Here is a 20,146-nt window from a genome sequence, read left to right as displayed (position 1 = left end):
GTGCCAGCCCAGGGCACCACTGCTGTGATTTGGGATGAGGATCCCATGGAGTCTGGGGGACCCTGCCTGGTGTTTGGGGCTGCTGAGCAGCTCCACGCAGCTCCCATCCTGCTGCAGGGGCTGGAACTGGTGTCCCCAGCCCCAGAAGGGATGGCCCCGGGCAGTCCCTTCACCCTCAGCCCCCCGCTGGCCTTGCTCTGCTCAGGGTTGAGCTGAACGTCATGGGAGCTGTGTGGGTACAGGCTTTCTTTATTCATTTGTTCAGCAGCTGAGCTGAAAAATCAGGCAAGGCGATGTTTTGTGTCAAACCTAGTGACAATTTTGAGATGTTTATGGAGTATTTTTTATTTTTTTTTGTGGTTTCCATGGTAAAAACTAGAATTAGAACAGAGTCGGTGCTGATTGCAAGACAAAAAGATGTGTTGCTTCCTATGGAGAAATACCAATATCCAGTACGGCTTAGGATGCCTGGTACTGAAATGAAAAATCAAACTGTTTTCCTTTCAGAATGAATAAAGTAATAGAGTTGCTTTATTTGCTTCTGTGGATAGTTGTAGAGAAGGGTGATAATCCAAAGCAGCAACTGAATTTGATAGAAATTAAAGTCTAGCTTTAGTAACAGGAAACTTTAAAAATGTGTTATTAATTATTAAAAATATTTGCTGAAGTGTGTGTTTCAGTATCCCCATATCCAAAGGCTACGTGTAATAGGGAGTGTTTTTTACAGTAGACCTCTGTAAGGAGTCAGGAATACCTCAAAGCAACAGCTAGCTGACTTCAAACAGCTGCCAGAGCATCCGTGGTAGCTCACACAACCCGTGGCACAGCATTGTTAGCACAGCATTCACACATGTCACTGGCAGCCACCCTGTTGGCATGAAGCATGCAGCACAAAACACTGATGATGTCTGCTCCAAAAAATGATTTTTTTGTTGTTTTATTGTTTTTGTTGTTGTTGTTCTTTTATTTTTAATGTTGAAACTAAGCAATGTTCTGTAGAGTTCTATGTTCCTTTGATTTTCAGTTTTCATGAAAGAGACAGGTACAATCATGAAATAACATGTAGTGGTATGCAGCTCACAGCTGACATGGTAAATTGTTAAAAAATCTTGCAGAGTTTGGAAAATATAAATAATGTTTTTAAAAATATAGAAACATAAACTGTTGCACATTTAAAATATAAAATAAGTCTGACTCACTAGATAATATGGCAGATTTACAGACATTCCCAAACAGCTGGGATGTGCTCTGGCCAAAGGCTTTCAGTGTCTCCATGTCGAGCAGCAGCTTCTATCCAAGAGCACTTCCCAGTTCAACTACACAAGACGTGGCGAGCATCCATCCATGTGGGGCAAGTGAGAAGGTTCATATGGGCAAATCCCCAATGCACTGCTTTAAAAACACAGTCTCAATCTTACCATAAGTATCCTTATTGTCTTCTCGGCAGCACACCCCTCGCCCTGCTCTCAAGGACAGCAGTCTCCTCGAGACAAGGCTTATCGATTGCTGGGAGGCTCCCTGGCAGCCCGGGGAGCTGCGCGGTGCATTATGCATCAGTCCCGCTGCTGGAAAGGTCCGGACACCCTTTTCTTTCATTTCTGCAGTGTTTCATTCAGTCTGTGCTGGGAGCACGTAGTGCTGGTCACAACTCAGGGGCTGCTGTGCCTGGTGTGGCCAAGGAGCACAGCAGTGGCCTGGCCCCTTCACGCACCTTTCCATTCTCCATGCATAAATTTGGCACCGCTCTCCTGGAGCACTCGGGTTTTGGTGGTTCCTGGGGGGTTTTTGTGGGCTGGGAAGGTGGGTGTGGGGTGTAACAAGGGCTGCTCATCGGCAGAGGACAGCGGGAAGGTATCTGAGTGGCGTGAGGCTCCATGCCGGCCAGTGCTGGCTTTGTGGGCTGTAGGGTGTCAGAATGACACACTGCAAAGTCTAGCTGGTACCCACGGCATGTCCTCATTCACAGGTAGCCAGCGAAGAAACAAGGAGAAAAAGATGAATTTCTGTTCAACTGCACGCACCATGGGGTTCATTTTTTGTTGGTCAGTACTTATGTATGAAGAGCTATCAAAGATCTGGCATCTGACAGAATCTGTCAAATCTGAATGTTTCATGAAATCTTATAAAGATATAATATAAACACACATATCTGCAGTATATTATCTTTAATACGTCCTTGTAGTGTAGTGGCCCTAGGAAAGGAAGGCTCCAGCGTTCCAGGCTATGTACAAAGTTGTGGTGGATGTTTTATCAATATCGTGTCTTTCCAAGGGGGTTCTTTTAATGCTTTCAACAGGGGAGAGGTGATGCTAGCTGGGGAGACAGAGGGGTGGTGCTGCTTGGGCAGCCCACAGCCCTTGGCCTGCCTGGCGCCTCCTGCCCCATGTGCTCATCCAAAAGCTTTCTGGTCCGGGTGCTGGGTGTCAAAGGCAGACTGCCGCCCTGTGCACACGCAGAGTTTGTATTAAACATATGAACTTTTCCTCACGGAAACTTGTTTTTGCATTTTTAACCTCATCTGAGATTTTTTCTCATATGCATGGCTTAAGCCCTGCAGGGCCAGCCCTAAGGAGCCACCTGAGCCTGTAGCACGGCATACGGCATGTGCAGGAGCAGAAATAATGTCACAGATGTGCTCAGCATCAGTTTAACCCATCCCTGCAAACGCTCAAATCACAATAAAACACACATTGACTTCAGTGGTACCAAACTGAGGACAAAGTTCCACAAACCCAACTTTCTCAAGGATTGTTTTTATTTTTTGCTTCACAGTTTGGGTTTTATTTAATGGGCAATAACTGTACGTGTGTGACATGGTTTAATGATCCAAGAATTGACATCTCTTTCCCGCTGCTATAAATTTAAAGCTTGAAGTCTCCTAGTGTTGCTGCAAATATCATTTATTTGGATGAAATATGGTAGATTTAGTACTAGGTTTCAGTGATTTCAATGTACAATTTTATTGCATCTGCAAATTAAAGTTTTAGAATAAAATTTTTTCCATTTTTAATAATCATGAAGCTCTGCACTGATGAACATGGGATAACTAAGAATTTCTATGCACTACAGACACAGTGTGCTCAGTGAACTTCTCATTTTAGCTGAACTGCACCTGTACAGTTGTCTTGGATTGTGTGGTAAATATTTAATGATTTTTCCTTTGTTTCCTGGAGATAGTATCTGTAATAAGCCTGAGTACCTGCAAGTAATATTGAAATGTCAAGTCACTCTGCTGCCCAAAATGTGCGTAATTTCTACCTGTCTGTGAAGCAGTCAACACAATGCAGAGACAATGTGGTACTCTTCTTGTGGTGCCTTCTTAATTAGGTATTTTTTTCATAGCTTGGTAAAGGTATATAAATAAAAGAAACTATAGATTTTGGTGCTGAAAGCACTGCAGTCTATAAAGCACAGAAATCTATGCTTTGGGGTTTTTTGTTTTCGTTTTCTGTTTGTTTGTTAGTTTAATAAAACAGCCTCTTGTTTGCTGCTATTGACTTTCATTGTTCTCTCAATCCATCCATCTTTGAGACCACAAGGATTGCTGATAATTGTGCACTAGCCTATTCCTTTCTCACTCACCAAAAGTGGTAAGTGCTTGGAAATCAAACTGCCTTCCAGTCCTCCGCCGTGCTTTGATTAGCTCCAAATTCCCCCCAAATGACAGCCGTGGAGCCTCGCTGCCTTGCAGGGGAGGCGATGGGCACTGATGGAGTGAGGCCAGCAGCACATGGGCAGCTCTGGGCTCTGGGGTTTCCCAACAGTGAAAACAGCATCTATCCATACAGCTCTGACATTTCCATCCTTCTTTTGACTTTAGGCTGGACAACAGCGTTGGTGGGAGCAGGAAATTACAGTGAATGGAAACATTCAGAAGGGAGAATTAATTACCTACAACCTCACGGAGCTGATCAAGCCAGAGGCATATGAAGTCCGACTAACGCCCATCACCAGATTTGGGGAGGGGGACTCAACCATCCGGGTCATCAAGTATAGTGGTAAGAAGGTCTTTGTGTACGAGGAAATGTGTTGTGGTGCCTTCAGTGGTGCCTTTGATCTGCTGCTACTGCTGCATTGTGTTGCACGGTGTGTATGAATTGTCAGTCCAGTAGTTTTTGCCAAAATTGCCAAAATCATGTCAGTTTCTATAATATAAACGTAAAAATATAGCAAATTAATGTTATCTTCGTGAAATTGTTCTCATTGAGGAGTTTATTTTTGCTCTGAACACTTGGTAGGGCAATGAGTTTTTGAAGAAAAAATCTACAAAACAAGCGCTATTCTGAAGGTGTCAAATTGGTGTTTTGATATTATCTAAATACTATTTTTTTGTCAGAATCAGTATGTTTTGAGAAATTTATATTTGAATGTGAATGATTAAAACAAAAAGACTATTCCTAGCTTGATGCAAGCAGAAAAGGGTGTTTCTGTATTTTCCTGCAGAAGTTTTTCATGAGAAGGATTTATCCACTTTAACAGGAAAGATATAATACTCCTTCCATCCTTAGGAAATGGCTATGAGTCACACCAGGAGAGATTTGAGTTGGATATTAGGAAAAAAATCTTCACTGAAAGGGCTGTGAGGTATTGGAACAGGCTGCCCAGGGAAGTGGTTGAGTCACCATCCCTGGAGGTATTTAAAAAACGTGTAGCTGTGGTGCTCAGGGATGTGTAGTAGTGGTAGACTTGGCAGTGTTAGGTTAATGGTTGGACTTGATGATTTTAGAGGTGTTTTCTAACCTAAATGATTCTGTGATTCCATTCAGTCTCACAGCATTATGAGGAATTAATTCCTCGAGCTCTAAAAATAACTAAAAATACCTTTCTGAGAGCAATTATTTAAGGAATAACTGAATTACTTTTTTGTTTCTCATTTGTAAAAATTACAGTGGAAGGACAAGACATACCTTAGAGAGAAGGTAGTTCTGTTGAAGACATCACAGTGCAGTGATGCAAGTATCAAGGGAACAAATTACATTAAACAACCTCAAATACAAATTCTAAATAACACAGTTGCACATTTCACTTAATGCCAGATCTGCTAACAATGGTGATTGATGAATCTTAAGTTTTACCTGTTGTAGTGAAGTGTTTGCTAAGAGTGTTTCCCAAAGCTCATCTCAGCAAATACTGATTTAAAATAACTTGTTTACTAAATCTATCTGCTGCAACTCTTATTGGACCTTTGCTCATCATATGGACTCTATACTCAAGTGAATGTCCATGTTCCAGCTTTAGTGGAAGGAAGCTGGTCTCCTTGGGGCTTCCCACATACATGAGGGAGACCCAAGGTCTTCTGGATGGTGATCAGGAGCAAAAGCTTCATGCAGACATTTGGGATTTCAGCAATCCCAGTCTCTGTGCTGGCTGTGATAGGTAGGCTTGCACCACTGTCCTCTCCTGTGTACCTTGAAATTTCTCCTGTGACTTAAATACTGACCAGTACTCCAGCCATTAGACCAGCTCCTGCTAGGAGTAAATAATAATAATAATAATAAAAATAATAATAACATTCAGCTCAGTCAGTCACTTCTGCTCCTTTTTGGTGGCAGTTGTACGCTGGCAGGTCTCAGGAGGTTGACTGAGGTCTTGGCCATATCTCACAACGGCACTGAATTTGAGCTGTTAACGAAACATTATGTCGTTAGCATTTTGAGCCCCAGGCTGGCAGAAAGAACATTCCCATGCCACATAAAAGGCATATTTTGTCTACAGTAGATTTTTTTCTGCTAGAATCCGCCATTAGCACAGATGTGAATAACATCCCATCTCAAACGTGCTGATGGGTACCAAAGCAAAATCCAGCTGCCCGGAGAGAGGAAGCCATCACGTTGTGCCCCAGATGGAGAAACACTTCTGGAGCCGTGCTCAGTGCTATTGCTCTGGTGTCGACAAAGTCACAGTGTAAGAAATCATGCGCCAGATGCTAATCAATAGGGTAAACCTAAAGTGACTTCCCTTTGAAGAGGTGTTCCAGAATTGCCAAGGCTTTCTGTGCTTCAAATATGCATTTTAACGCAGCATTCATCCAATGATTATAGTGTCGGCAAGCTATTGCCAAGCTAATTTTAAGGATGTTATAGTTCCAGCTATAAAATAATGATATCGCATACATTATTATAGTACAAATCCAATAGTTATAATCTGAAATGCTGGAATCTTAGAAAAGCAGTTAATGGGCTAGCAGCATGCACAGCAGCAGGCCAGCATTGATGTAAGAAATAATTATAAACATTACCCAGAAAATAAAAGATATCATGTGAATGTTCGTTAAAAGGAGAAGATAATTTTTTACAGTTTCTCCCATTACAGTTTCTTTTTTTTTTTTTTTTTTATTTTAAATTGAGACCTTAAGCAGGGAGAAAAACAAAAACATTTGAATCTTCATATCCTATTTTTAATGCAGTTTTAAGCTTGTATGTGTGTGCAGTTTTGATTAATACTCCAGAAGCACACTGGACTTCAGCTATATCAGACCATGTTTCTCACCTCGCTGCTTTAGAAATCCCTTTTTTTTTTTTTGAACATGTAAGTTTCTCATCTCACAGTGTCACTGACTTGCTGAGATTGGAGGCATCAGTGGATATCAACCTGTCCAACCCCCTCCTCAGAGCAGGTAACCCAGGACAGCCCAGGACCACATCCAGTTCTGTCTTAAATATCTCCAAGGACAGACACTCCACAATATTTCTGGGCAACCTGTGCCAGTGTTTGACCACCTTTAGTGGTATATAAGCTTTTTGCTTATTTTTAAAATGTAGGCTTGTATTGTACTGTTGGTAAGGATCCCCTTTGCAAACATGCTTCTCCTTAATTTTTCAAACTTTAAGTAAGCTAATAGGACTTCACCCCATTTTAAAGAAATGCAGCAAGTGTGAAAAGCAGATCAGACACATGATAATTAGAGTTTCTAAAAATGGTATCAGTGTCTTTTGCCTTCAGTGAATACATTCCCTTCTATACTTGAGCTACGGTTTTCTGCACGCACAGAATGGATAGGCCATGAACTGCCTAAGAGTTATTTCGACAGCTTAAGTTTGTGGTTTGTAGTATGACAATCATGGGTAGGTGCTGCCCAGAAATGATTTCTCAGACTAGTCTTAAAGTGTGTAAGAATCACCTTGAAATTTCTAGTGTCTTGGTTGTGTTGCTGCCTTACCAGAGAGGAGATTTCTCCAGATTTCATCCATCCTTTAGACATGCCCATATCTCTCCAGTGACTTTAGAGACATTCTTAGTTGAGGTGTCTAACTTTCTGATAGCAAAAGTCACGTTAGTCCTACCTGTGAAGTCATTTTTAATTCCTGTGTAAGTCATGCAGAGCACATCATATTTTAAATTAAAACCTGCAACTGGAGATTGACAAGGAAAATGCTAATATATAAAAATAAGAGCTTCCAGTGTGCTAGACCGCTGGTAGCCATCTGAATGTCTGAAATAAGGAGACTATCAAAGTACTATGAAAGTAGGAAAAACGTCAGTAATGAGCTCTTTGCAGTGTACCTTGCCATCTCAAGCTAGAGCTGTAAATACAAAAGAAAAACTCCCTGGTGTCCAAGCCCATTAATCAAAAACTTATACATGGTGGAAGCGTTTCATAGGGAAGTTCCTTGCCTGCCATGAATTATTCTCTCCTCCGCACACAGGAAGGACGGGAGAAAAGAACAATCATCACAGTTGGAGCGACATTGATAATTACAGCCAAACATCACTTGACAAATTCTTTAGTAGATGCATATGTTACTCTGCTAGTGAACACAGTCTGCCAAGTAAATACAAACAGGGCAGTTTAAGTAGCACTAATGAGTGTTTTGAAGGCTGTACAGAACAGATAAGTCTTGTAGTAACAGTTTAAATATAATCTCCATCACTTTACATAAATCTGTGTCAGCCTGTTCGATGCAAACAGGCAATAAAGTCCTCCAGCTACTCCAATCAAACCTCAGCACTCGCTGTTTCAGATATGCACTTGTGGTTTAATATTTTTAAAGTTAACCAGTAGTAAACAAGCACATTAATCTCATTTCTATAAAAAAAGCCAAAAATCCAGCATTGCTACTATTGGTATGTGGAATCAGCCCCTCAAGAAAATGGCAGATAGATGGTGGTTGCCAACCGCTTTGTCTTCCAGCCTATTTTCATATGCATGTGGAAACTTCCCAGATTCTGTATGGAAAGGGTATATCATTCTTGCTATTATATTTACAGCTATTATTGTTGTTGCTATTCTTATATTTCTGGAACCCGGTGTCCTGGGGAAAAAAAAAAAAAAAAACACAAATACATAAATTGAAGGATTTATAGTATATACAGATATAAATATGGGGCTGTTTTATAGGTACTATGCTAGGTTAGTTGCCCTAATGGGAGGAAGAAAGACTTGTCCACCTAGTGTCAATGTTTACCCTGAAGATTGTTTTCCACTATGCCGACCAAGTGATTACAGGTACAGATCCCTGATCTTGATTAAAGCTTTTAGTTCTGGTTGTAATTACCATAAGTAGACGGTGTCCACTGGTAGATAGCAGCAGCTGAGTATCGAGCATGCTTCTTCTTACCTCTAGCTTTATGCTTTTCATAGTTAGTATAGTGGGCAGCTGTTTTTTTTTAAAGGAGGGGCATAATGTCTCTGAACAAATTACATGAACAAGAGTCTGTGTTGGGAAGGATCTCTGGAAAATGTAACTATCTTATATAAATGCAGTTACACCCAATGGAAGGGCAGGCATTAAAGAGAAACCGTTCCAGCCACATTTTTCTGTCACCACCTGCACGTATACACATCATTGAAAAGTAAAATCATCCAACGAGCTGAAATTCCAGTGGGTTTTATTCCCTGAATGCTGGGGAATAGTGAGGGAGATTAAGGGATAACCCATTTTGGCTCTGCCCAAGCTCAAATACTTTATTACACTTTGTTATCCTCCTGAATAATACCTTCTCCATCAGTAAAACCTTCCCCCAGCACGAGTGAGGACCAGCGGAGCAGAGCAGTGATAGCCCTCTGAGGTGCAAAGACTTCCTCGACAATTCAAACTCAACCTTGGGAATTTACTCCATCAGTCATCCATTAATTTATGGCTAATTTAAGCTGCTGTCTGTGTGATGTGCACACAACAGTCTTACCTGGTGGCAGAGACCTAGAGCCATTCCACCTTGCCTTAGAGCAGCTCACTGTCTTACTGAGAGGAGTGGGCTTTCTGTTTTTTTTTGTTTTGTTTTCTTTTGTTTTCCAGTTTATGATGTTAGGTAAGCAAGTTCAGCCTAACTGCTTTAATTTGTTTTTCTGCTTTTGTCAATCAGTTTGAACTGCAGCGAGCTTGGCAAGAAGCCCTTTTTGCTCTGCTGTGAACAATCAGAATAGTGTGACTCAAGGTTACACACTGATGATAGTTTCCATAAAAGCCCGTACGTTTAGTTACAAAGCAAGCATCAGTAAATGTAGTTTCCAGCAATTTCAGCTAATTCCAAGTTCAATCACTCAAGAAGCTCACAAAATGAATGTTTCTTGGAGAATGAAAGGTAATTTGTTCGTAAAAGCTATGAGGTTATCTAATATAATGTAATGACTAAGTTTCTTAAGAAAATTGCACTGGGACAAATCACTGTTCATTTGTTTTAGTGAAGCAAGATAAGATGGCAGAGTTGCTAATTTAGAGCTGTTTTAAAAACTTCAGATTGAATCTAGAGCTAAGTAGAATCCACGGCTGGGGTCAGAAACCAAGAGTTCGTGACTCTGAATGCAGCCTGGGAATGGCAGCAAGACATGGAGCAACCTTTACACAGAAATCTGGCATTACCAGATGTACACAGGATTTGGAGATAAAATTTAATTTAATTTTTTCTGTCAATAACATTCCACCTGTGGGCTTAGCATCCTGCTGTTTCTCCTATGCATGAGAACTTGCAGAAGAAGGGCTCTTGTTTCCTAAGTCACTTGTCCTCAAATTTACCTTTCTGCAAAGGGGTAGCACAGGACTGGAGATTTTCATTTTTCCTTCAGAGCTGATTTCCAGTTTAGCATTGTACAGATTATTCTGGACCCAACCTTTGCTAGCCAATCCCATATTTAAAATATCTGTAGGCACAGCTGAGGTTTGACTTTCATCTTGTTTCATCCCTTGTCTGTTAGGTGAACTAAAATATTAAGGAATTTTGAATTCAGAGGGTTCTGATTTTGCTGAGGGTCTATCAGACAAAAGTGCAAGTTTTATCAGCTGTCCCAAAGATTCCCAGTACCCAGTAGTCCTGCCAAGTCACACGAGGCATTGCACAGACCCATAAAAGAACAGACAAAATATTTTTCAGCAATATTATCTCAAGGCTTCTTTGCAGTGTTGGAAAATTGGTTTTGATGCCTCCTGAGGTGAGGGGTGGCCATGGATTGGCAGCCCGTGAGGACACCAAAGGCCTTCAAGTTCCCTTCTCTTCTAAAATTTCCTTAAAATATATTCCCTGGTATAAAAGGATTTATGAGGCAGAGGGCTTGCGTATCTTTCACTTAGTTGTGTCTCTTGGTCTAATGATATCAAACATATTCTCATAAACTTACTATGCTCGTTTCCTGCTGTTTAAAAAGAAAATTGTCATTTCTGAGAAGAATGCAAGTGCTGTCTGGTTCTGAAGACATCTTAAACTGAGGAATAGTACTTTTATTTAATAGAAGAATAGTTCATTGTGTTACATATTCATGAACACTGATAAAACCAGATGTTGAGTAAGGCCTGATGCAGAACCTTCGCTTCTGCTGAATTTGTTCTTTCTGCAGGTTTTGCTGGTTTCGTATACAAAGGCATCACCCTGGAGTTTTGCTATGCAGCCGTCCTCTTCCTTACAGTACCTGTGCTAATAATCTATTTTAGATGCTTAATTACAGCACCCCAAGCTGCAGGTGCTAGTGATGGAGCATACACACCATGGATGAGGGAGGCTTTTCTCACTGCAGCCACTGCCTTCAGCTCGTCACTGAGCTACAAAATGTGCTCCAAAAGGAAGGAATTGGTTTTGCTGGCTGTCTCAGTGTGGGACCCATAATCTGGGGGAGAAGAATGATCTGTGGGAAATTTAGGATAATATGTGTGTTGATGAACGACAATTTCCCCTTTGTACTAATTTTGTTTTTTCTCTGTCTTCCAGCTCCAGTAAATCCACACCTACGTAAGTATTTCTTTATCTTTTTTAGATTTTTGTTTTCCATATGGAGAACTGTCGTTGCACTTGTTGTCCCTTGCAGTTAAGAAGTAAATGCCAATTGTCAACTGCATGAAGTTCAACAAGGCCAAGTGCCGGGTCCTGCACCTGGGGCGCAATAACCCCAAGCAGAGCTACAGGCTGGGAGAGGAATGGTTGGAGAGCTGCCAGGCAGAGAAGGACCTGGGAGTGATGGTGGATAGTCGGCTGAATATGAGCCAGCAGTGTGCTCAGGTGGCCAAGAAGGCCAACGGCATCCTGGCTTGTATCAGGAACGGTGTGACCAGCAGGGCTAGGGAGGTGATCGTCCCCCTGTACTCAGCTCTGGTGAGGCCGCACCTCGAGTACTGTGTTCAGTTTTGGGCCCCTCGCTACAAGAAGGACATCGAGGTGCTTGAGCGGGTGCAGAGAAGGGCGACGAAGCTGGTGAGGGGCCTGGAGAACAAGTCCTACGAGGAGCGGCTGAGGGAGCTGGGCTTGTTCAGCCTGGAGAAGAGGAGGCTCAGGGGTGACCTTATCGCTCTTTTTAGGTACCTCAAGGGAGGCTGTAGCGAGGTGGGGGTTGGCCTGTTCTCCCACGTGCCTGGTGACAGGACGAGGGGGAATGGGCTTAAGTTGAGCCAGGGGAGTTTTAGGTTAGATGTTAGGAAGAACTTCTTCACTGAAAGGGTTGTGAGGCACTGGAACAGGCTGCCCAGGGAAGTGGTGGAGTCACCATCCCTGGAAGTCTTCAAAAGACATTTAGATGTAGAGCTTAGGGAAATGGTTTAGTGGGGACTGTTAGCGTTAGGTCAGAGGTTGGACTCGATGATCTTGAGGTCTCTTCCAACCTAGAAAATTCTGTGATTCTGTAATGACTGCACTTTGGGTTGTGTCCCATGGATTGCATTGTCCACCCTGATCATCTAGATCATCTTTCTTTCTCCTTACCCCAAACGGTCCATCTAAAGGAAAAAAATAATATTCTAAAAATAAACTCCATTTCTGGGGCACGGCAGCTCAGTATGTGTGGGTGAAGCTACAGTGTGGTCACAGAAGTAGCTAAATGCCTGACTGTTCGAGTACTGAGTAGGATCTGTGTCTGATCCTCGCCGGGCATGTTAAAACGTCAAAAGAAAAGTAAGTTTCTGAAATTTTCCAAGTCCATTTATCCTTGCCTGAGAACTGCATTTGCACTTCTTAAGGTATCTCTGCTTGAGCAGTGGGGCTGGACCCAATGACCTCCCGAAGTCCCTTCCAACCTTCCCTGCTCCGTCATTCTGAATGAATTATTTGGATGTAGTCAGGAGCTCATCCACAGCTTTAAAACAAAAAGAAGACTGTTGTTTTTTTTCATGCAGTGCATACATGAATCATGGACCTCATTTGCACAGAGAAATGTGGAGACCAAAGGTGTGACGAGGGTGTGAAAGTGCTGAGAGAAATTCGCAGGAGGCAGCTCCACAGGCATGATTGCAAGTGCAGGCTCTAACTACGTCCCTGCTAATGTGCTGCTGCTCGGGAGCACGGGGATATTGCAGGGGAGAAGTGACTCGTGGTACAGCTGGATCCCACACGTTTAATCCACAGGCACCAAATCCCTGCCAATATCGCAGACAGGAGACTGGGCTGGAGCTGCAGCGTGTGAAACCAACTTATTTCTAAGTCTCCCCGTCTGTCCACTTCATGATTTATTTCCACGATATGCACGTAGTGAGTGCATATTCTGTCTGTGGGAACGTACTCTGCCATTATTCTTGCTTTTAATCACGTATGCAGAAAATTCCCTTGTAAAGGGAGTGGGCTAGCAGTTAGTGCTGGTATCGTGCAGCCACAGACAGGCAGGAAGGCAGCACTGGGCCGTGCGAGCACCCCCTCTCTGTTTCTCACACAGATAGCTAAGCCTTACTGTAAATTTTAAACTTATTTGCTGAAGATCTTGTGCGATGCATTAATAATTAATCAGGGCTCAATTCAAAGCTCACAGGAGCTGAAGGAACCAATCCCATTCTCTTAAATGAGCAGGAGATGAGGCCCGTGCTAATTAATATATTAAATATATACTCTGCGATGTTAAGAAAGAAAAGCATTGCAGTCCCAAGTGCTTCGCACTATTATCTTCCATGATTTTAAGATCTGAAATTGTCTCGTTTTCAAAATGTCTCTGTTGCACACTTACGAGCCGCAGCTCTGGTAGGCACATGGCACAGTGCAGGTGGCATCCAAAGCGCCTTTGAGATAGGAACTGAGTTAGCTCAGAGGAGGGAGACTTCTGACAGCCTGACCACCATTTCCTTCGTCTGCTTGTTGAGTCTGCCTCTCTGTGCACTGCCAGTAATGGGAAAGTTTGCCCACCAGGAGCTGTTGTGCACCCAGTGTCATTTCTTTCAGATGACCAAAGAGATGGAAAAATCATGAAGGCTTGCTTTTTTTCCCCAAAGACATCTTGAGTGAAATCCTTTGATGGGGAAGAAATCTGCAAATGGGTTCAAACCAGTAAGCTGGAGAAGAGAGGCTCTGTCTCCCCTTACAAATCCAATCTCATCTTTATCCAGGCTTTTTACAATCTCATTTTATTTCACTGAAAATACAGAATGAATGAGGATTTATATATATATTATATAACGTCAATCAGATTGTTTCTTTTCCAAACCTATTGGGCTGAATTCTATTTCTATTTACACCACCATGAATGAAGAGTAAGTGCTGTATTCAGCTGGGACAAGATATCTGTATTGGAAACTGAAGTCACACCTTGCTGCTTAAAGTCTGGAATAATCACATTGCATAGGGCAGTCCTTTCTATGAGATTTCTGCAATACAAAAGCAAGTAGCATTGAATGATGTTGAGATGTAGCCTTAGAACTGCTTTTTTTTTTTTTTTTTGTAACGTATAATAGAAAACATTTAATGTAAATGTTTAAGAATTTCATATGAATTAGTGCAACTGGATGTTACACTTGAATAATAGAAGAGATTAGATGTTAAAGAGTCATATTCAACTTGAATTTTATGGAACACGAGTTCATGCCACAATAAAGGGCCTTTCACCTTGAGAAGACTTTCAGATTTTGTCCTAATTGGCAATAACCTGCGCTGGCATGTGCTTTGACAAAAATTCACCACTTTCTTTAATGGTAATTGGTGCTATCATTGGTGCTTTCAGCAACCCACAGTGGTCTGAGCAGTGTCATGAGCTGGAGCACCCATGGGTCCCTGGGGAAGAGCATCTGTTCCTCTTGCTCTTGGTGTGCCTCTTTAGTGAACAGGTCAGGACCATCCAGGTCTATTTAAATGCCCCAATTTCTTGCATAGGGAAATTACCGAACTAATCCTGGGGAACTATTTCCCATTTTTATTCATCTCTTATTTTTTATGAAGTGTTCACTGACAAGAATATTTAGCACTAACCTTTTCCAATGTATTGCAAATGGCAGAGTCCCGTGGGAAAGCAGTGTTTTCATAACAGATAAATGGCAAACTTTTACTTGCCTTCCTTCATCTGGCCTGATTTATTTTTTTAATTTATTTTTTATTTTTTTCACTCAAAGAAAAGTCTTTTGTTCTGCTGATGTGGAATTTCTTAATGAAGCTCTGAGGGCATGGTGTGACATGGAAATGCAGCTTTTAAGGTACTGGAGGGGCAGTGGTAGAAACTGCTGAGTAGCGGGAAATGCTTTTCTTTATCCATTTTGCTGCAGGACTGCATATGGTAGTCAGTGTTTTTCTCCTTCAGTTACTTTTTTGCCCTTTAATTCTATCTCGCTGTGCAGAAACATCACCTTTCGTGATGTAGGAAGGGTGTAGGTAAGTGGAGTTGGTAGCCCAGTGTACAGAAGATAGAGTAAACCCAGCAGTTCAGAGCTCGCAGCATGTAAAAGGCATTGTTGGAGATGAGAGGCACAGCTGGCATTTTGCTCAGAGTGCTTCACTCGTGTCCTTGCGTCTTTCAAGAGCTTCATCAGGGTCTTTGCACTCTCTTCCTGGTCATAGGGACAAAGACAGAGGTGTTGATCTCCATCCACTCAAATGCTTCCCTCTTGAAGGATTTGGGATGCAATTTGGATGCACAGGTGTTCATTGTGGCCTTACTCTGTGATATGCTCATCTCTCAGGAAGAACCTCTCTGTATTTCTTCTCTGCAATGCTTATGGTGGTGCTCCTGTATTGAATGATTTTGTCTATTGCCACTTCATCATTCAGAATTCAGGATTTGGAAGGCACTACTTCCAGAATCAGACCGTGGGACAAGGTCCTGAAATGAGCTCCTCATTGTGTTGATGGTTTTCAGTCGCTTCTGCCAGTTAAGGAATTGCGCCTTAGGAAATTATTTCTCCTGAAGGATCTAATAAAGATGATGGATTTATTGAGAAATCAAGTCAATCTGCTTGAGGTGCTAATGGGCACGGAAAGTTTCTGTGCACTGCATTTCCGTGATAGCCTGTTTTTATGGAGCAATGCCTTATGCTGACTGCCATGGAGTGGGAAGTTTGTGTTGCTCTGCATCAGCAGAGTCAGAATGAGGAAGAGTTGGAAAGCTCTCCTAATGCACCTGGTGGTTTGGGTTGAATTTCCAAGCCTGCTTTTTCAGTCTGCAGTGTTATATGACTTTAAACAAGCTTCAGAGCAGCATCCTTGCTTAGCAGTATCCAAGCTAAGCCCAGGTCCCTCTGTCTTCACTGATTTGCAGTGAAGCTCCAGTGGCTTAAGTGGATTTATGGTTTACTGAAACCCCAAACCTGCAAACATTTATACACCTTCTCAATTTAACACAGATGAATAATCCCATGACGCCTGGTGTTAGAGTTCCTCATAACAATGAATATAAATTGCACCCCTATAAAGAAGGCTGTAGCTGACACAGTATGCAGACAGCTGCATTCTCCCTAGAGAAGAGAGATTTGCTTGTTTTCTCAGATAAATCAATTGCCTTTGCTGGAAGAGTAAACTCAGCAGGAACTGTTCATGTGCATAAAATTAAGCTTTTGCACATTTTTCTACATGGGGCCTTATTCTGTTCTGAGATGAAAACTGAACCTTGAAGTTTGATGTGTTTGGTTCCTAAATGCCAGATGATGGGACTTTCCTATCCCATTTTAACCTGGCAGGTAGGATCACAGGAATGGTGAGTCTTACAGACCTGTTTCACAACACAGAGGGTCCCAGTAACCCTGTCTGGGGTTCTTGGCAGGTTTTTGTTGATGTTACTTTTTCTTTGGAGGCTTTTAGAACTTGTCCTCAAGACAACAGAGATCTTAGTGAACAGGCTAGGAGATGTCCTCAGGAGATGATACAATCACTTATCCGGCTCGTACAGGTTCAGATAGACCTCAGCCTTCCTCCCAGACATTTCTCTAATTGATAATTATAATTCAGTGCTGAGGACTCAATGCTCATCCTGAGCAATTCATTCACTTTGCTTTTTTTTAGAAAGATTTTCTAAAATCTTTCTACTCTAAATCCCCTTTCCTCTCATTTTAGCCATTCTTTGCTTTCCATCCCTTCTGAAAACTGACAAAAATGTAACAGAGGTCACTTGGAGGCCACATTTTTCCTTTTGAAAGGTTGTTTTCCACTTTTCCTTAACATCCCTAGCCAAAATAACCCACTTCTTAATTTTTCCCCATACTTCATATTTTATGAAGTTTGTCCTTCCAAGCTTTTTAGAAATCCTAGCAGAAGAAGAGACAATGTCTCTACGAGCTATTACACCTGAATATGTGAGAAGAATCTATACAATAAGACTTGAATATAATTTCAAGTAACACTAAGACAAATTGATGACTGATTTTTTATTTTTTATTTTGTATTGGGGTCACTTGAAAGAAAACATACACTCAGCACTAGAGAATGATGTAAAACAGATGTACATCTATTTCTGGTACTGCTAATGAGCATCATCCTACAACACGTCCATTCTGATTGACAAGTGATTTTACAAACACACCTTTAATAATTTTCACCATTACATTTCTGCTCGTTTGCTGTGTTGGCAGGAGAGTTCCACTGTGGCTTTGAGGACGGTAACATTTGCCTTTTCACTCAAGACGATACAGACAATTTTGACTGGACAAAGCAAAGCACTGCCACTAGAGACACAAAATATACCCCCAACACTGGGCCAAACGCAGATCGGACTGGCTCCAAGGAAGGTAAGCTCCAGAGCTGTGCCTGGTCCCAAAAGCTATGGCCATTTTCCTAATCATATCAAGAATGCTCATACTTCAAGGACTTCTAAAAGAAACTGCCAGTGCTGAGGTATGTGACTGGTCCCTAAGTGGAATTCACTAACAATGCCATTAAGCATCTTTCATTGTTTCTATTGTCCCATTTTCAAAGCGATGGCTTTCATGTTGCAGTCTGGTGGGGAAATATTCTAGCACATCTTGAAATATTCTTCTGGTTTATGTCATTTCAATTCTAACTTGGACACTCACAATGAGCTTTTTGCCCCATTTTTAGTTTGGGTGTTGCTAAACATGTAATTTTCAATCTGCTCCCCCTGTTAACAGAAGTGTGCCATCTTGACTGCAGTATATATTTTCATTTCAAAAGTCAGACATACTGTGCTGAATTCATCAAGCGCTGCAATAACTCATGCTATTTCATTGTATGCCTCCTGCCCCTCTATTACCAATGGGGAAAAATCATACTGCTTTGTATTTGCTTGGTTGGATTAAGTAAAAACTCTCTCTGTTGTTGGCACAGACCAGATCAGAATAAATTAATGTGTCTCCTTGTGAGCTTTTGAACTAGAATTGACATGGACACTTCCAAATGTTCATTGAAAGATTTTTTTACCTTATTTTAAGTGTCCTCCCTTCTCGCTGTTTATAGGAACAAACTGCAACCTTGAGCCTGAAGTCTGAACCCCATCATAAAGATTTTTTTCTTTTCTTGTGCATATACAATCTTGTATCGATTTTAAGTTGTTTATGAGAACTGACCTGCTAGCCCTGATTTTACTCTTGGTAGAAAACAACTTTGAAGCAGCTGTGGGAAACACGTGGGCTTAATGCAGAACAATCATGGCCTGGAGACCATGGTGATGTCAGATGAATGTGAAAAATTAATCAAGATACCTGATAGTCCCGGTGTCTTCCTGCATGTGTATGTGTTAGATTTTTAAGACTGCAACTTAACAATTTTAATTCCCCCAGGTTTCTACATGTACATCGAAACATCACGCCCCAGGCTGGAAGGAGAAAAGGCCAGACTTGTCAGTCCCGTTTTCAGCGTTGCTCCAAAGAATCCTTACGGAGCTACGAACACAGCCTACTGTTTCAGCTTCTACTACCACATGTATGGACAGCACATAGGTAGGAGAAAGCCAATGACCTTGTCTTATCACTCCGGGAGAAATAGCAGCAGAAAAGTCCAGCTATGTTAAAGAAAAACACAGGAGGACTGCCAAAACTAGCTGTAACAAGGGCTGGCAAGAGAGGCTCCTGATAACATCCTTATGGCCACAAAATGTTTTCCCACTAATCAGCATGCTAGCAGGAGCCCTGCTTATGGTTGACAAGAGCACATCTTGTAGGCGTGGAGGATTGAGCAGGGGAAATTTAAAGTGTGAAAAAAAAAGAAGGTGATTCTTGCAAATGCTTTGCCTGGTTTTGAGTGTTTTGCCTGGTCATGGTGTTTTGACCCACTCCTTGCTAGATTTGGGGTGAAGCAGTTAGCAGCAACCTTTCTGTGTGGGCAGCTGTAGCAGCACAGCCTGTGCCATGTGGCAGCATGTGGCTCCGCCAGGGAAGTCCTGAGCAATTCGTTCAAAAGCTGGGGGAGTCTATCTTTGCAATGTGTATCTTTAGGTCTATTTTTAGTCCTAGCCCTTTTAACACAGACATTTAATTACTTCACATAGTGTAAAAATAAAAGGTGTGGGAAAATATTAAACTATAAGCCAGAGCCAATTTTTCTAAATCCTTTAAATCCCTGTGGAGTTCTCGGTGCTTACCAGTGTGTCGAGAGGCTTTCCTTTGCCAGTCTGACCCGACTTGATGTATTTTTATATATATTTTCAAGGGCAAGCACATTCTCATAGTGCATTCTGGTGGTCGCCTGGGGAAACCTTCGCCTGCCTGCAGGCAGGGTTCAGGTTATAAATAGAGCAAACACATTCACATAGTTTTGTTGGGTGTCTCTGCACTGCTGAGCGCTTGCACGCAGCCCCCGGCGTAATTCTTCTCACTCTGCATTGCAATAGGAACTTGCCTGGGTGTTTGAAGGAACTAATGGAGCCATGTCATGCTAAGTGAAAAAAATATATAAAATGATCTGCTTCTGGTGCAGGACAGTGAAGAGCAAAATTATGAACATCAGGGGTCAAAGAGTTTTTCTGGAATACCTCTAAGTTCAGAAATAGTGTAAGAAAAACAGCCATTGAGGCTGACACCTGCCCTCAAAACTGTGACCTCTGCTGCAATTTTGTTCTTTTTCCTTGGCTACCTTTTCTGTAAGTGTATGACCTTAGCTTTTTTGCTGAAATTGCCCTTTTCTGTGTAATTACTTGAATTGATATTTATAATATCATCTGACGAAGGAGCTGACCCACAGGTGAAGATGGTGGCAATGATGATTAGTGATCACTTACAAAGGACTTGTTCATGGTGCTGTGGACACCTACTTGTCAAAAAACAAAATTGCTCAATATCACTTCTATTCTTTAACATTAAAAAATATAGACACCATCATTTTAGCTAATGTTCAAAGCGATCTTTTTTTGAACAGCTTTGTACATGACAGAAAAATAATAAATTAATTGCATCAGCCACGTGTTTAAATGCAGGCACATACGCGCTCACTAAATTCTACATTGTAGCTCGTCATAATGACCAAATGGTTTGAAGCACATGAAAATGCAAAATGCATACAAGAAATAATTTATGAAATCAGCAAATATATATCATTCAATTCCCCAGATATGAACTCTATCACCTAAATTTTTATGAGGATAGTAAAAATCTAAAGAGAA

General features: G+C 41.7%; 1 protein-coding gene across 1 annotated transcript in view; it reads left to right on the top strand.

Moving 5' to 3' along the window:
* Nucleotides 1–20,146, top strand: part of MDGA2 (MAM domain containing glycosylphosphatidylinositol anchor 2) — a 327,024-nt gene that overhangs the window by 294,675 nt on the left and 12,203 nt on the right. Inside the window, exons 11-14 of the mRNA XM_082761709.1 lie at nucleotides 3,821–3,998; nucleotides 11,137–11,157; nucleotides 17,166–17,321; nucleotides 18,330–18,488. Of these exons, the coding sequence (XP_082617835.1) occupies nucleotides 3,821–3,998; nucleotides 11,137–11,157; nucleotides 17,166–17,321; nucleotides 18,330–18,488 (514 nt within the window). The remainder of the gene's footprint in view (nucleotides 1–3,820; nucleotides 3,999–11,136; nucleotides 11,158–17,165; nucleotides 17,322–18,329; nucleotides 18,489–20,146) is intronic.

This window comes from Aythya marila, assembly GCF_965140915.1.
Source record: "Aythya marila genome assembly, chromosome: 5".
NCBI classification, from domain to species: domain Eukaryota; kingdom Metazoa; phylum Chordata; class Aves; order Anseriformes; family Anatidae; genus Aythya; species Aythya marila.
This window is presented reverse-complemented; position numbering and strand designations above follow the sequence as displayed.